Source organism: Natrix helvetica, assembly GCF_964273705.1.
Source record: "Natrix helvetica genome assembly, chromosome: 1".
NCBI lineage: Eukaryota > Metazoa > Chordata > Lepidosauria > Squamata > Natricidae > Natrix > Natrix helvetica.
The window spans coordinates 353,820,489-353,837,523 of record NC_138548.1 but is presented as its reverse complement, the minus strand read 5'-3'; the positions used below and the strand labels follow the sequence as shown (position 1 = coordinate 353,837,523).

The 17,035-nt window shown below is 41.6% G+C and overlaps 1 protein-coding gene across 9 annotated transcripts in view; it reads right to left on the bottom strand.

Moving 5' to 3' along the window:
* LOC309385192 (uncharacterized protein) overlaps positions 1-17,035 on the bottom strand; it is a 286,556-nt gene that overhangs the window by 12,876 nt on the left and 256,645 nt on the right. For 2 of the 9 annotated variants that reach the window (XR_014174176.1, XM_081939342.1), the window contains exon 1: positions 15,447-15,562. Coding sequence is in view for 4 of the 9 variants with exons in the window: in XM_081939348.1 (XP_081795474.1) it covers positions 3,434-4,759 (1,326 nt within the window). In the remaining 5 variants the exon portion in view is untranslated. Of the gene's footprint in view, positions 1-1,633; positions 5,191-6,053; positions 6,239-10,018; positions 14,663-15,446; positions 15,563-17,035 lie in introns of those variants that run through there. The other 7 variants (XM_081939348.1, XM_081939347.1, XR_014174177.1 and 4 more) reach the window with 7 other exon arrangements.

The following is a 17,035-nucleotide window of genomic DNA, read 5'->3' as shown; positions in this document are numbered from 1 at the left end:
GCTGGAAATGATGTGCAAATGGGAAGGGAGAAAGTGCACCTCTGTTAGTTTGTTTTTCCTCTTTTGGTGTGTGCGTGTGCATAACAACAACTCAAAACCTGTCTCTGCAACTTACCGTATTTTTCAAAGTATAAGATGCACCAAGATTTTGAAGAGGCAAATTAAAAAAAAGTTTTTGCACTCTGCAGACCTCCCCAAAACGGTCCCGTTTTTCGCAAAATGGGCCCATTTTTTTTTGTCAAAAAAAGGGCATGCATAGCCTTTAGGGTGCTCCTGGGGGCAAAAACAAGCAAAAAACGGCCTTTTTTTAGAAGCACTCTATAAGCCTCCTAAAGGCTATGCACAGCCATTTTTGCAAAGGGGCCAAGGTTTCGGGAGGCCAAAAATGCTGTATTCAATGTTTAAGACACACCCAGATTTTCACCCTCTTTTTTGAGGGAAAAAGGTGTGTCTTATACTCCGAAAAATACAGCAACTGAAGCTGTAAGAATGAATCCCTGGTCTCTGCTGGGATTTTCTTTTACTTCCATGTTTAGCTAACAAGCATCCTATTGGTGCCCCGTCCCTGCTTAGCAATGGAAAGTTTGGCAGCAACTGCTGACTTTCACACTTTTTCACACTTACCACCATTGCAGCATCCCAAAGGTCAAGTGATCAAAATGGGGACACTTGGCAATTGACTCACAGGTGTGACAGTTACAGTGCCCTGGGATCATGTGATCCCCTTTTTTGACTTGAGCTGGAGCACAAATTGGAGCTCCACCTGGACTCCCAGTTCCTGATTGAGATCATGGTTGTGGGAGATGTTTTGCAGAGACTCATCTGAGCTAGGCTAAAACTTTGGTTCAGGCTAAATAGCTTTCATATTAAGGGCCCAGAACTTTGGTCAAGGCTAAGTTCCTCCTTCTGCCGGGAAGGAGTTGCTGAGATGACATATGGTATTTTTACCTGTAGCAGTGCAGACTGACCCAGACGGGTGTATCCGGTTGTTCACTTCTGCATTCCTCCCCAAATGCAATAGTTAGAATATGGTAGGTCTGCACAATTCTTGAGACGCGTGTAACTCCCTTGTCTTCTGTTAATCAGTAACTAAATATCTGTACGAGGCGTTTTTCAGTTCCTCTTAGGACCAAATATGTCAAATGCAACACCCAGTTAATGTATACGTAATTTGGAGTACAAGGACCTGCTTTTGTAAACCCCTCGGGGTTCAAACATGTTGCTCTGTTTTGGCAGTTTGGACCTATGCATAATAAACTCTTTCCTGCATTGAAGAGCTTGGCCTAGTCCCTTCCTTTTCCTACAACACATCTATTGCACCAATTGTTCCCTTTCCCGGACTTGAAGGCCTTGCACAGTGGGTCACTCATTCCTTGGTCACCTCCTGTTTTGGATTACTATCCTGGGTCCCCCAGAAACTTCAACTGGTCCAGAACACAACAGCCCACACAGTGATGGGAGAACCTAGGTTGCCCGTGAAACATTTTTGTAGTGTGAACTGCACTGGATTCTTTTCTTTAAGGTGCAACTGAAAATGCTGGCCATCACATTTAACACTATTTGTTTATTAAAGAAAGAGCAATAGAATTATATACCACTCCAGTGTTTTATAGCACTAAATAGTTTGCAGTGTCATAATATTGTCCCCCCCAAATATAGCTCCTCATTTTATCAATCTTAGAAGGACGGAAGGCTGAGTGAACCTCAAGCTCTGTCAAGATCAACTTCCAGGCTGTAGGCAGTCAGCAATACCACAGTCCAACCACTGAACCAACAGACCACCTGTCATTATTGTTCCATCTTTATTTTTTCATCTATCTGTTCTTCCAGGTCGGGCGGCCAAGCTCCTAGCTTCTTACCTTACATATTGCCATCTGATAGGAGCTAGGAAGAGAGCCTTGTCCACTGCAGACCTTGACCTACAAGACAATCTTCCCCCTGAAGTTTGGCAAGCCTTTATGCTCCTAGTCTTCCGTAAAGGAAAGAAGTAGCTTTTCCTCTGAGTGCTGGGATAAGAAAAAGCACCTGCATATAAGAAGCTTGATTTTGTACCTGGGTATGGCTTAAATGCATTTGGTTTTCAATACAGTTTTTAAGTTATTTACTGATTTGAAGCAGGCCAGTTTGTTATTATATGGATGGCTACACAAATATTTTAAATAAATCAGAGGAAAGAGATGAATCCCAAACGTGGCCCCACTTAGGCTGCCTATGTGCAAGTTGGTTGAGGCACTGATGTTCTATGCATTCCTTTTAATTATCAAACGTATATGCCGCTATTCCTGTGGTTAACTACTCCAATTTAACACTTGAAAAGTACCTTCGGGACATCCTTGCAAGGAGAAAGATTACAGCTCTGAGCAAGAATGGCATCAGGCACGAACTTAATTAGTAAGGCCAGGAGGACTGGTTAACTTCCAATTTGAACAAAAGCAAAAATCACCTTTTTGCAATTCCCAGACCATCAAATTGCCATCAACCTTGATACACATGCTGTCTTAAGTGTGGGGACTTTGTATTTTGCAATATATGGTGTTTATTGGTTTTTGTATTAAGGTTTTATTGGTGTAATCCGTGCAGTCACCATTAGTTGGGCTGCCATATACATTTTCATGCTAAATAAAAATAGAAAACAGAATAACAAGAGTTGGATGAGACTTCTAGTCCAACCCCCTGCTCAAGCAGGAGACCCTAAATAATTGTAGTATATACATACACACATATATGTTTATATCCCCCTGCTCAAGCAGGAGACCCTAAATAATTGTAGTATATACATACACACATATATGTTTATATCCCCCTGCTCAAGCAGGAGACCCTAAATAATTGTAGTATATACATACACACATATATGTTTATATCCCCCTGTACTATATGTAGAAATAACTCAAGGCAACAGACATATCTAATGGAGCTCCAAACTCGCTTTCTCTGTTCCAGCAATGGCAGTTCCCCTTGACTCTGTGAAAGGGAACGACAACACTGGGCCCAAGAAAGGAAGCTCAGAACAAAGAAAGGAAAGAGAAAAGAAGAAAGAGAAAGGAAGCTCAGATGAGATTAGAGAAAGAAAAAGGAAGAAGAAAGCGAAAGGAAGCCCAGATCAAAGTAGAAGCCTGCAAGCTAAAACATATGAAGAAGTTACATGACGTGAGCATGGCTAGTCTAGTGAAGACAAGAACCAGATGTGACATGATAGCAGGCTTCCAATATTTGAGAGGCTTTTCACAAAGACGAGAGGGGACAAATTATTTTCCAAAGCAGCCGAAGGCCAGAGATGAAACAATGGCACTGATCAAAGAGACATTCAAACTACAAATAAGGATAAAATTTAAGACAGTCAGGACAATCAACCAATGGAACAGCTTGCCTTAAAAAATTATGAGTGTGAACTTTGTGTGAAACCCCGTCTGCAATCTGGGAGTTTGAATGATTACTCCCCTATGTGTAACCTTACATGATTTATAAGGCTAGACCTAGTACTGAAATCTTTCCCACAATCCGGACATTCAAACGGTCTCTCTCCTGTGTGAGTCCTCTGGTGTTCCACCAGATGGGAATTCTGCCTGAAACCTTTCCCGCAAACCGGACACTGATATGGTTTTTCTCCTGTGTGAGTTCTCTGGTGTATCACCAAATTGGAATTCTTACTGAAAGTTTTCCCACAATACAGACACTCATATGGTTTGTCTCCTGTGTGAGTCTTCTGGTGCTTCCCAAGTTCCGACTTGCAACTGAAAGTTTTCCCACATTCTGAACACTCATATGGTTTCTCTCCTGTGTGAGTCCTCTTGTGTATCACCAAGCAGGAATTCTGACTGAAACTTTTCCCACAATCACTACATTTATACGGTTTCTCTCCCGTGTGTGTCCTATGGTGTTCCACTAGGTTGGAATTCCAACTGAAACTTTTCCCACAAGCCAGGCACTCATACGGTTTTTCTCCTGTGTGAGTCCTCTGGTGTTTCACCAGGTGGGAATTCTGACTGAAACATTTCCCACAATCCGGACATTGATACGGTTTTTCTCCAGTGTGAGTCCTCTGGTGTATCATCAGATTGGAATTCTGACTAAAACCTTTCCCACAATCCGGACACTGAAATGGTTTTATTCCTGTGTGAGTTCTCTGGTGTATCACCAGGCAGGAATTCAGACTGAAACTTTTTCCACAATCACTGCATTTATATGGTTTCTCTCCTGTGTGTATCCTGTGGTGTTCCACCAGCTGGGAAGTCTGCCTGAAACTTTTCCCACAATCCAGGCACTCATACGGTTTTTCTCCTGTGTGAGTCCTTTGGTGTTTCACCAAGTAGGAACTCTGACTGAAACGTTTCCCACAATCCAGGCACTGATATGGTTTTTCTCCTGTGTGAGTTCTCTGGTGTATCACCAGGTTGGAATTCAGACTGAAACACTTCCCACAAACAGAACATTTATACGGTTTCTCTCCTGTGTGTGTCGTCTGGTGTTCCACCAGGTGGGAATTTTGACTGAAGCTTTTCCCACAAACAGGACATTCAAAGAGTTTCTCCCCAGTGTGAGTCCTCTTGTGTCTCACCAGATTAGAATGAATGCTAAATCTTTTGTCACATTGGGAGCATTGATAGAGCTTCTCTCCAGTATGGATTCTTCCATGAATCATGAGGAAGCTTTTCCGAGAAAAGCTTTTTCCGCACTCTAAACATTTGTATGGCTTTTCACTGGATGGATCCTGTTGAGCATAATCAGTGGTGATCTGCAATCTGTGTTTTTCCCACATTAGGCAGTCTGCAGGGGGTTTTCAACAGATATACTTGGATTCTTGAGACGGCAAAAATATTTCTGATCTCTTGCCTAGTGGTTCTTTGGTTCAACCATTCTTTCCTTCCTGAAAGGCTTTCATTAATGCCTGCCAATTTTGGCTATACATGGAACCCTTTTCTTCCTACTGACGTCAAGTTGTTCCTCACTTTTTCTTTATTTAAATATTATCCTCCTTGATTTCTCATTTAATTTTTTTCCAGTTCCATGTGCTCTATTTTTTTCAGTTGTTCTTGTTATTTTTCCCCTCGTCTCTCATCTGCTGAGGAAGAAGAGTTTTTAAACTTTCCAGAGGAATTGGAAAATACTTTGAATGATGGTTTATTTTGCACTTTAATACTGCTTCTCATTCTGTGTTGTCCAGTGTGCTCTTCTTGGCATCCTCTCTCTCTGTAAGATTAATATAAATGCGTTAGTTTCATTATTGTTTTAAAAATGGCTGCAGGACATATGAAAGCAGCAAAAGAAAACACAACACCCCATCCCATATATTAGCATGGAAAAACAAACACTACAATCCTATTTTAACCCGATATTAATTATGATTTATTTGGTATACAGAAGCCTAAAAAGATCCAAGTTCAAATATTGACACCTTCATAAAAGTCTCTTTTTCAATCTATCAGTCAATCAGAACACGGTTGAAAGGGACCTTGGAGGTCTTCTAGTCCAATTGCCTCCTCAAGCAGATGTATAATATTCCACTTAAATTATTGACTTAGATAAATAGACTCAAGTAAGCATGAATATGGGCACAGAAATACACACCTGTGGATGTATGTAGACAATCTATGCGTATCTCGGTGTGCAAAATGTCCCAAAATATCTCAAAATGCATTTGCTCAAATTGTTTCATCTAAGTTTAGAAAGGGGGGGGGAGGCACCCTAATAGGTGAAAAAGTGCCCAACTCCTATTCAAGATATAAAGTGTCTGTTTTGCCCATTAAACTCCTTGCTTCCCAGGAAAACCAGATGGCAATACTAAATCACAAGAAATCAAAAGGTAGGTGAAAGCTGGTGTTTAAAATGGGCGTTAGAGAAATATGAAATAAATGGTATTTTTAAATCTCCCAGCAGAAAATCACAGGCAGGTTTTAAATCGAGCAGCCCCAGAGGAAAAAAATCTAAAATAAAAGAATATGCAGCAGCAGCACAAATGTTTCATCATTGCCCCTTCGCTGCTTCCAGGCCGTGGAGGAAGCCAAAGGGCCGGACTTTCTCCCGGCTTCTCCTCCGACCTTCCCTCCACTCACCTCCCGGGAACCGCTTCCATCCTCGAAGGAGCACAAGAGATTCCACCGACGCCATTATCCTCCCGTGGGTGAACCGGAAGAGGAAGTTTCTCTGCCATTCGCCTCCTCTTATGTCTGTCTGTCTGTCTGTCTGTCTCTCTCTCTCTCTCTCCATCCGCTCTAGCAATCCACTACTCTAATGTTTCAACCCGTTCAATCTCAGCCTCTCCTCCTTCCCTAGAATAGCTCAGTCGCCGCTGTCCCGAGTGTTGTTTCTCTGTAGCGCGCCATCTAGCGACATATGGCGGAAGAACATGCTCGTTCTACCCTAAGGCTTTTGAAGATGTTCTCATTGATTAAATGCTTCCTTGTGTGCCACCAATTCCTATTCGACTCCCACCCAGTTCATCGATAGCTTTTCTCCCTCAGGAGCCATCCCCAAAACTTTACTTCCAGGTCCCCCAAGAGGGCATCCATTGTCTCTGGAGCTGAGGCTGAAGCTTCCTTTGCGAGAAATGGCAACTGAACCAAAGGGAAGATCCCTTCCGGGGGTGGAGTGGGGGGGCTAGAAATGACGTGCAAATAGGAAGGGAGAAAGTGCACCTCCCTTGGTTTCCCATAGCTTTTCTCCTTGGATTTGTACGTGTGTATGTGTGATTGTGCAGGATAACTCCTCAAAACCTGCCTCTGCCACTTAGAGAAGCTGTAAGACTGAAACTTGACCCCTTGTCTCTCCTGTGATTTTAGTTTCTTTTACTAACCAGCATGGTATATCCTGTTGGTGCTCCACCCCTTCTTAGCAATGGAAAGTCTGGCACCAATTGTCTATGGGGATTCTCAGTCAGCCAGGTCATGATATCAATGGATTTCCAGAAAAATTACAGGAAGCATTTCGCTTCAATTTGACAACACAAGACAACAGAGACCCACCGTCAACAGCCTGCGCCTGTATTGAAACAGTGAAGGGGCACAGGACAGAAAGCATCCTGCAGCCACGAAGTCTCCACACCCATTTGCACTACTCAGGTGTCCCAGAGAACAGAGATGTACCTCCAGGTGGCCTCAAGACTCTCCGAATGAATGCAAATGGCCAGCTGTCTGCAAGGCCTAGGAATCCTTCCATCCCCTACTATCCAGTCAGACCTGAAGAAGCCTCTTAGATGAGAAGCGAAACGTCCTCAAAGACAAGCCAGAAAGTCCAGTTGCCTCCTGATAAAGCAGCTCTTGTCAGGGTTCCAAGTAACAGACCCAATGCAATCAAAACTCCGAGGCCAAACTGCTCCTCAAAGTCCAGATTTATTAGGCATGCCATATTGGCACATCTGCTGAAAACCCGACTCTGAAGGTCCCGAGGTTTTCCCCACCCAAATTAAAAGTTCTTCCCCTCCAGTCCACGTGTCCATCACATGGTCCAACCAGGTCACAGTCCCAACTCCAGCTGGTTTCAGTCCACACCTTCTCAGCACCTGGCGAGAACATCCTTGGTTCCCAGAATGAATTTTATTTTGGATACAGATCCCCAGCTATCTCTATTCCCCCCTCCCGTTCCCACAGCTCCAAGCAGCCTTGCTGGGGCAGCCATGTAGAGTTTCCAAAATGGCTTCAGGGTTGACAGCACTAACACTAATTGCTGTTGCAACCCGAGAACCACCCATATTCTTTTCCATGACAGGAGAGGGCTGGAAGAGTAATTTCTCCCCTTCTGGACAGTTCCCATCCTGGACGGCTTTATGCCTTTACCAGCAGTTAAGTCATGAGAGGTTTTCCTGGCGGAGGAGTTCAAGGCATTGCTGCAGATTCAGATCTTTTCTAACTGCAGCTGAAGAGGGCCATGAAGGGTTGGCAGCTTGGGACTACAACTCACCTTCTGCTCGCAGCCCTGATTTTGCCACCTGGAGAAAGGGCTGTGCAGGAGGAAAGAGACACTGGGCCCTTTTCAGTCTGGTGGGGAATGTAATGGCGTGGGAATATGCCAAATGTCAAGGCTTTTTGCTATTTGCTATATATGGGGAGTGATTGCATTAATTTTTATTATTTTTTCCAGTATAAACACACACATTTTATGGACAGTACATTGATTGGGTCAAATCTTTTTTTAGACCACATTAACAATAGTAATACAAATAAATATGTATTATTCTAATCTTCCAACTTCAACAATATTGGTCTCTTTCCATAATCCTTTATCGTTTTTCCAATAATTCATTTAAACATAAATAACATTTCTTGGTGCCTTGTATTTCTTATCCCCTGCTATGTACTATCATTTAATATTTTAAGAGTTACTCGTTATTCCACCATAGATTCAATATTCCAAATGGGTAGAGTTACTAATAACGCCAAGTATTAACAATATTAGGTCATTCCTAGGAGTGTATCTCAAAACCCCACAATTTCTAATCCTTACTATTTTAAATTCACAGTATACTTCAGCGCATTGTTAATGCAATTAAATTACCTAATCCTAAATTCCCACCTTAACTTATTGGAGTTGTACTAGATATATATTGTCTATTAATGTATATGCTACTATTTTACCTATATATATTTTCCCATTTTATTAATATATTTTCTCATTCATCATCTTTTAACCTCTTAGAAATTCCATCGTTTCTCCACTTTTTAGTCAGCCTTTTATCTCTCTTTCTTAGAATCTTGTACCTCTTTTTTGATTTTTTTTTGTACCTACTGAACTTTCCTTTCTGAGTAGCTGTCACTTCCTGCTGTGCTACTTAAACATTCATCCCCAAAGCTTCCTTTTTTTTGTTCCGTTCTATTATCAATTTTTGAAATCTTATGATTGTCTTCTACTTATTAATCCTTCCTCCTCTTTATTTTGGATTTCTTGTATCTCATTTTATTTTTTCCCTTCCACTGCTTTTTCCAATTCTTCATCAATTTCTTGGATGTCATGTTCTTCTTTCCCTCCAGATGTTGACTCTTCTACATTCTTTCCTGTATCCTTAAACAATCCCTTTATCTCCTTATCGTCTTATTTAAAGATTCACACGGGCTTTTTACCATAGCTATTAATTCTTCATACATCTCTAATGTTTCTTGAAAATCCACTTTGAAGTAATGTGATAAGAATTGTAAAAATATATTTCTATAGTTCCAATATCTCAATGTTTTAAAAACTCCTGCTTAATAAAATGTAATCAGTCCCATAATTATACTGCCAAAGCCCCATACTTCACGATCTAAACTTCTTAATACTTATATAGCCTTATCGTTCCACAATTATATATCTCCCAATTATCCAAATTTTAAAGTCTTATTTAGCTTTCCTTCTTTGTTCTTTTCTTCTTTTGCCTCGTAGAACGTTCTCTCAAATAGCTTTCATAGTCCAAATTCAATTTAATCCACTAATTTCCTCCGGTCTTTCAAGTCCTAAATCCAATAGCCAATTTTGATAAAATGTAGTTGTTTGCAAGTTAGTTCCTTTTATAAGTCTTCAAAAGGGAAAGAAAGAAAAAAAGAAATGTTCTCAAATTATACCAATCACCTTCTAAATCAGTGTTTTTCAACCTTGGCAACTTGAAGATGTCGGCTGGCTGGGGAATTCTGGGAGTTGAAGTCCCGACATCTTCAAGTTGCCAAGGTTGAAAAACACTGTTCTAAATGATAGTCATGGTCAGGCCATCCTCCAGATGTTCTTGCTTCTATTCTGTGTATTGGTCTGTGTGTGTATTAGGTTAACTTTCACTGAATATCCTATATCTATAGTACTGTAGTACTTCTTTTCGTCCAGTAGATGGCACTCTTATTCCCAAATCCAAAATTAACAATAAACCCAGAGGGGTTTAAAACCACAAACTAAGAGAATAATTTCTCCCTGAATTCTCTTTTCAAATTATTTGGGCTTTTTTCCAGGCTTTCTGCATTTTTATAGCTTCTCTAGGGCTTCTTACGCCTCTTAATTTCTGGTCTCCCCCCCCCCCCCATTTCTCTCTCTCCTCCCCCCCCCCCCCCCGTGTGATTGCCGCTATCTTAAAGCCATTCGCCCATGAGGCTGTGCCCGGCTCTTTGGGAGGCCGCTCGCAAGAGAGCAGCTGCCCGGCAACCCCAAAACAATAAACCCTCCCCCCATAATAAAGCCCAAGCCATATTTTGTAGGTAAAAAGAAAATAAGACCCTGTCGTATTTTCGGGGAAACACGGTATGTTACAGAGCCCCTAATTATGACATTGTACATGCGAACAAGTTAACCACTACGAATGTGGGTACCCCCTTATCTTTCTTGATGACCTCAGTCTACCTCTTATTAATTGGACCCTAAATGAATGTACAACTGAACCCATACATGCAACCCTGTACAATGCTGTTACTAATCTGGGACTAGATCAACTAGTAATTAACAACACCAGACTCAACAACTGCCTCGATCTCATCTTCTGCGACAGTTTAAACTCAATTTACGGACCACAAATAAAAGAACCCTTTTCCAACAGGGTCCACAGCATAATTGACGTTTGTCTCAATATACATCCTTAAAATCTTCATAACGGTGGGATACCCAATTATAACTTTAAAAAAGCCAACTATGATATCATAGACACTGACCTCTCATCTCTTCATTGGCACATTGTATTCACTGGCTGTAATACTGCCGAAGACCATTGTAACATTTCTTTGCTCAAAGTCCAAAGAGTCGTTAAACTCTACGTACCACTAATAACCCCCAAAACCAGGAAAAACAAATTACCTATAACAATAAGGAAGTTCCAATCCAAAAATCTCTTTGGTGGAAAAACAAAACTGGCCACGTAGCTAACTTTAAAAGCCACTACAAAAACTTAAGTCACCAGATAAAGACGGAATGCACCAATTATCTCATCAAACAAGAGGAAAACCTTCTGCACACGAAATGCAACCGCGCCGTCTATAACTTTGTGAACAACCAACTTAAAAACTTGAGATCTATCCCACCCCTAAAGGGACCTAATGGTAAAGATTGTAATGATGAAGCTGTTAAAGCTAACCTCTTTTAACACATTCTTTGGTTCAGTCTTTGTAAACAGCAATGGCTGATGCCCAATACTTCCAAGTCGTACCACAAATAATTACAATGATGTAACACAAATTGATTTTACAGAAGATAAGGTTGAAAAGGCACTACACAGCCTAAAACCATCTCTATCTATTGGACCTGATGGACTACATCTTAAAACCTCTAAGCATAATCTTTGAAAAATCTTTCAGGACCAGCTCCTTGCCCAACCTATGATCACTGGCCACGGTCATCCCTATCTTCAAAAAGGGAGACCCTAGCCTAGTTGAAAATTACAGACCAATCTCTTTACGTTGCATCACCTGCAAAGTCATGGAATCAATCACAAACCAATCCATTACCCTCCACTTAGAAATAAACAACCTACTCTCTAACAATTTGGTTTCAGGAAAACATTATCCTGTAATCTGCAACTCCTACACTGCAAAAACATACGGACTACACAACTCGATCAAGGCGAAGCAATAGGCGTCATTTACATAGACGTCTGCAAAGCCTTTGATTCAGTGGTACACGACAAGCTACTTCTAAAACTAAAATCTTATGACATCTCTGGACCCCTGCATAATTGGATAGCTGCGTTCCTGTCAAAAAGGCAACAAGTGGCCAAAATAGGGAGTGCCCTATCAAATCCTACGCCTGTTAACAGCAATGTCCCTCAAGGCAGCGTTTTACGACCAGCACTCTTTATACTTTACATAAATGACCTTTGCGATCATATTATAAGCAATTGCGTTCTCTTCGCTGACGATGTAAAAACTATTTAACACCACCGACAATGCTGCTACCCTTCAAATAGACCTTGACTATGTGTCAGAATGGTCAAACAATTGGCAACTTGAAATCTCAAACAACAAATGCTCTATCTTACACATTGACAGTAAAACCAGAACACAAAATACAAGCTGGGTAGACACAACCTTGCAGACAACCCTCACTCTGTCAAGGACCTTGGAGTACTCATATCTAATTATCTAAGTGCCAGAGCCAACTGTAACAACATTGCCAAAAAGGCATTAAGAATTGTTAACCTAATCTTGCGTAGCTTCTTCTCTGGTAATAGTGCACTGCTATCCAGAGTATACAAAACATTTGCTAGACCAATTCTCAAATACAGCTCATCTGTCTGGCACTCGCACTGCATATCGGACATTAATACAATTGAGCGAGATATTTCACGAGAAGAGTCCTCCACTCCTCTGCTCGCAATAGAATACCTTATGCTACCAGACTTGAAACTTTGGGCTTAGACAACTTACAACCACGCCGCCTTCGGTCTGACCTAAGCATAGTATGTAAAATTATCTGGTACAATTTCCTACCTGTCAATGACTACTTCAGCTACAACCAAAACAATACATGAGCACAAAATAGATACACCGCTCCAAACCCCATTGCAGAAAATATGACTTCAGCAACAGAGTGGTCAATGCCTGGAATGCTCTACCTGACTCTGTGGTTTCTTCCTCAAAATTTTAACCTTAAACTGTCTACTGTCGACCTCACCCCATTCCTAAGATGTCTGCAAAAGGCATGCATAAGCGTACCAATGTGCCTACCGTCCCTGTCCTAATGTTTCTTTTTATTTGTATCCATTTCATGTATTCAGAATCATGTTTATACTTATATACGTTATCTAATACATGCTTGCTGAAATAAATAAATAAATAAAATTAAATAAATAAATGTTTGATGAAAAAGAATAAGGCAAGAAATGAAAAGGTTGATTTTTCAACGGGGCTTCCAAAGAGAGAAGAGAAATGAAATTCAAGATTCCTCTACACACATCAAATTTTGCTTCATATGGAACTTCTTGTGTGCAATAAGAGAGGAATTCTGTGTGAAACACTTCCCGCAATCTGGACACTTGAATGGTTTCTCCCCTGTGTGTAACCTTACATGATTTATAAGACTAGACCTACTACTGAAGTCTTTCCCACAAACTGGACACTCATATGGTTTCTCCCCTGTGTGAGTCCTCTGGTGTTCCACCAGATGGGAATTCTGCCTGAAACCTTTCCCACAATCCAGACACTGAAATGGTTTCTCTCCTGTATGAGTCCTCTGGTGTACCACAAGCTTAGAATTCTGCTGAAAACTTTTCCCACAATCTGGACACTCATACGGCTTTTCTCCAGAGTGAATCCTCCGGTGTACCACCAAATTCGAATTATGACTGAAACGTTTCCGACAATCCGGACACTCATATGGTTTCTCTCCCATGTGAGTCCTCTGGTGCCTCACAAGCTTAGAATTCTGCAGGAAACTTTTCCCACAATCTGGACACTCATATGGTTTTTCTCCAGTGTGACTCCTCCGGTGTAGTTCCAACTCAGAATTCCAATTGAAACCTTTCCCACAATCTGGACACTCATATGGTTTCTCTCCCGTGTGAGTTCTGTGGTGTATCACAAGCTTAGAGTTCTGCTGGAAACTTTTCCCACAATAAAGACACTGATACGGTTTTTCTCCAGTGTGAATTCTCTGGTGTATCATCAGGTTGGAATTCTGACTGAAACTTTTCCCACAATCCAGACACTGAAATGGTTTTATTCCTGTGTGGGTCCTCTGGTGTATCACAAGCTTAGAACTCTGCTTGAAACCTTTTCCACAATCATTACATTTATACGGTTTCTCTCCTGTATGTGTCCTATAATGTTCCACCAGGTTGGAATTCCAACGGAAACTTTTCCCACAGTCCAAGCACTGATATGGTTTTTCTCCTGTGTGAGTCCTCTGGTTCATCAACAGATGGGAATTCCAATGGAAACATTTCCCACAAACAGGAGATTTATACAGTTTCTCTCCTGTGTGTGCCTGGTGTTCCACCAGGTGAGAATTCTGAATAAAACTTTCGCCACAAACAGAACATTTATACGGTTTCTCTCCTGTGTGTGTTGTCTGGGGTTCCACCAGGCAGGAATTTTGACTGAAACTTTCCCCAGAAACAGGACATTCAAAAAGTTTCTCCCCGATGTGAGTCCTCTTGTGTTTCACCAGATTGGAATGAATGCTAAATCGTTTGCCACATTGGGAGCACTGGTAGAGCTTCTCTCCAGTATGGGTTGTTCCATGAATCATGAGGAATCTTTTTTGAGAAAAGCTTTTGCCACACTCCAAACCTTTGTATGACTTTTCACTGGATGGATCTTGTGCAGAATCAGATGTAATCTGCAATCTGGGTTTTTCCCACATTAGGCAGTTTGTGGGATTTTTCCAACACTTATATGCTTGAATTCTTGTGGTGGCAAAAAATATTTATGATCTCCTGCCTGGTGGTTATTTGGTTCAAACCATTCTTCCATTCCTCAAAAGCTTTAATTAATGGCTGCCAATGTTGGCTATACATGGAACCTTTTTCTTCCTGCAGACTTCAAGTTGTTCCTCACATTTTCTTTCTTTAAATATTATCCTCCTTGATTTGTCATTTAATGTTTTCTTTTCATTTCTGTGTGATCTATTTTTTCCAGCTCAAAATTGGAAACTCATCCACTGAGGAAGAGGAGTTTTAAACTTTACAGGGGAATTGTACAATATTTTGAAAGATGGCTTATTTTGCACTTTAATGCTGCTTCTCATTCTCTATTGTCCAGAGTGCTCTTCTTGGCATCCTCTCTCTCTGTAAGAGTAATATAAAGGGGTTAGTTTCATCATTGTTTGAAAATGGCTACTGGACATGTGATAGCAGCAAAAAAACCCAACCCATCCCATATATTGGCATGAATAAATGAACACTAATATTATATTTAATCTCTAATACTGACTATGATTTATTTGGTATACCGAAGCCTAACAAGATCCAAGTTCAAATATCATAAAATTCTCTTTTTCAATCAATCGGTCAATCAGAGTAGAGTTGAAAGGGACCTTGGAGGTCTTCTAGTCCAGCTCCCTCCTCAAGCAGATGTATGGTATAATATTCCACTTAAATTTTTGATTTTAGTAAATACATTCATGTATGCACGCATAGGAGCATAGAAATACACAACTGTGGATGTATGTAGACAATCTATGCATATATCGGTGTGCAAAATGTCCCAAAGTGCATTTGCTCAAATTGTTTGATCTAAGACTTAGATTCTAAGTTTAGAAAGGGGGGGGAGGGACCCTAATAGATGAAAAGGTGCCCAACTCCTATTCAGGATATAAAGCGTCTGTTTTGCCCATGAAGCTCCTCGCTTGCCAGGAAAACCAGATGTCAATAATAAATCACAAGAAATCAACAGGTAGGTGAAAGCTGGTGTTTAAAATGGGCGTTAGAGAAATATGAAATAAATGGTATTTTTAAATCTCCCAGCAGCCAACACGATTCACCCTCGTTGCTTCCGCTGCTTCTACACCGTGGAGGAAGCCAAAGGGCCGGACTTTCTCCCGGCTTCTCCTCCCACCTGCCCTCCGCTCACCTCCCAGGAGCCGCTTCGACCCTCCAAACGGCACAAGAAGCTGCGCCGACGCCATGATACTTCCGCGGGTGAACCGGAAGAGGAAGTACCTCTACCATTCGCCCCCCCTCTCTGTCCATCCGCTCTAGCAATCCACTACTCTAATGTTTCAACCCGTTCAATCTCAGCCTCTCCTCCTTCCCTAGAATAGCTCAGTCGCCGCTGTCCCGAGTGTTGTTTCTCTGTAGCGCGCCATCTAGCGACATATGGCGGAAGAACATGCTCGTTCTACCCTAAGGCTTTTGAAGATGTTCTCATTGATTAAATGCTTCCTTGTGTGCCACCAATTCCTATTCGACTCCCACCCAGGTCATCGATAGCTTTTCTCCCTCAGGAGCCATCCCCAAAACTTTACTTCCAGGTCCCCCAAGAGGGCATCCATTGTCTCTGGAGCTGAGCTCGAAGCTTCCTTCAATCAGAGGAGAAGGGGATGAATCCCAATGAAGTATACCTAATTCTGCGATACCTAAAAGGGGGGCAAACCTCACTTTGAACAAACATCTCACTTAAGCAACAAAGATGTTGAGCTCCGTTGTGGCTGGGAGTCGAGGACTGGCTGAGTTTTATTTCTCTACACATAGGGACTATTCAAAGTGAATTATGATCGGTCCTCGCACTGATGACCAGTCCTTGCATTTATGACTGGACCTCGCATTTATGCCCGTCGCAGCATCCTCACACTCACATGATCAAAATCTGGCTGTTTAGCAATTGTCATGTATTAGCACTGTCCTGGGGTTGTGTGATTGCCATTTGTGACCGTCCGAGCAAGCTTTCGACAAGGGTGTGTGTGTGGTGGGGGCTTCAATCTGGAAGTTATTTGTCTTATTTTTACACAGCTCCCAGTGACTGACCTGGCTTGGTACCCATGGACAGCAGGAAATTGCAATACGTTCAGAAAAATATCAATTATTTTGTGTGGGTTTTGCCCCCCCCCCCAATGGCAATTAGATTTCTGACATCATTCTTTCACCTAATAAAAAGATAAACAAAAGGAATTTCATTCTTGGCCATGACATGACTTTGCCTCTTTGCTCCTGTTTCCGCGAACTGCAGCCTACTTCTTCAGGGCTCCCAAAGTTAATAATTCGGGGGTATCAAACAATAATCCAATGGGATCATAAATCGAGAACTACCTGTAATCTGTGGAAAGTGCTCCATGACTGGAGGGTTTCAAGAAGAGACTGGACAGCCATTTGTCTGAAATGGTATAGGGCAGGGGTACTCAAACATTTTCAACAGAGGGCAAATTTACAGTCCCTCAGACTGCTGGGGGGGGTGGGGGTGGAACGGCTGGGTGGGCGTGGCTAGGTGGTCATGTGATTGACTGGCTGGGCATGGCCAATTTAGCAGTCCATTAAAATGCACACAAATTAAACTTTCATTTGTTTTCTTTTTTTTCTTTTTCTTTTTTGTTTCACTTGCTTTTGTTTGCATGTCGCTCTTCTGGTTGACCTTTTTTTTGTTAGATCATTGTTTAGTGCTCCATTTCAGGATACTCAGTTTTGCACCAATTCTTCTCAGCCCAAGGAGCTTACAATCAACAAGTC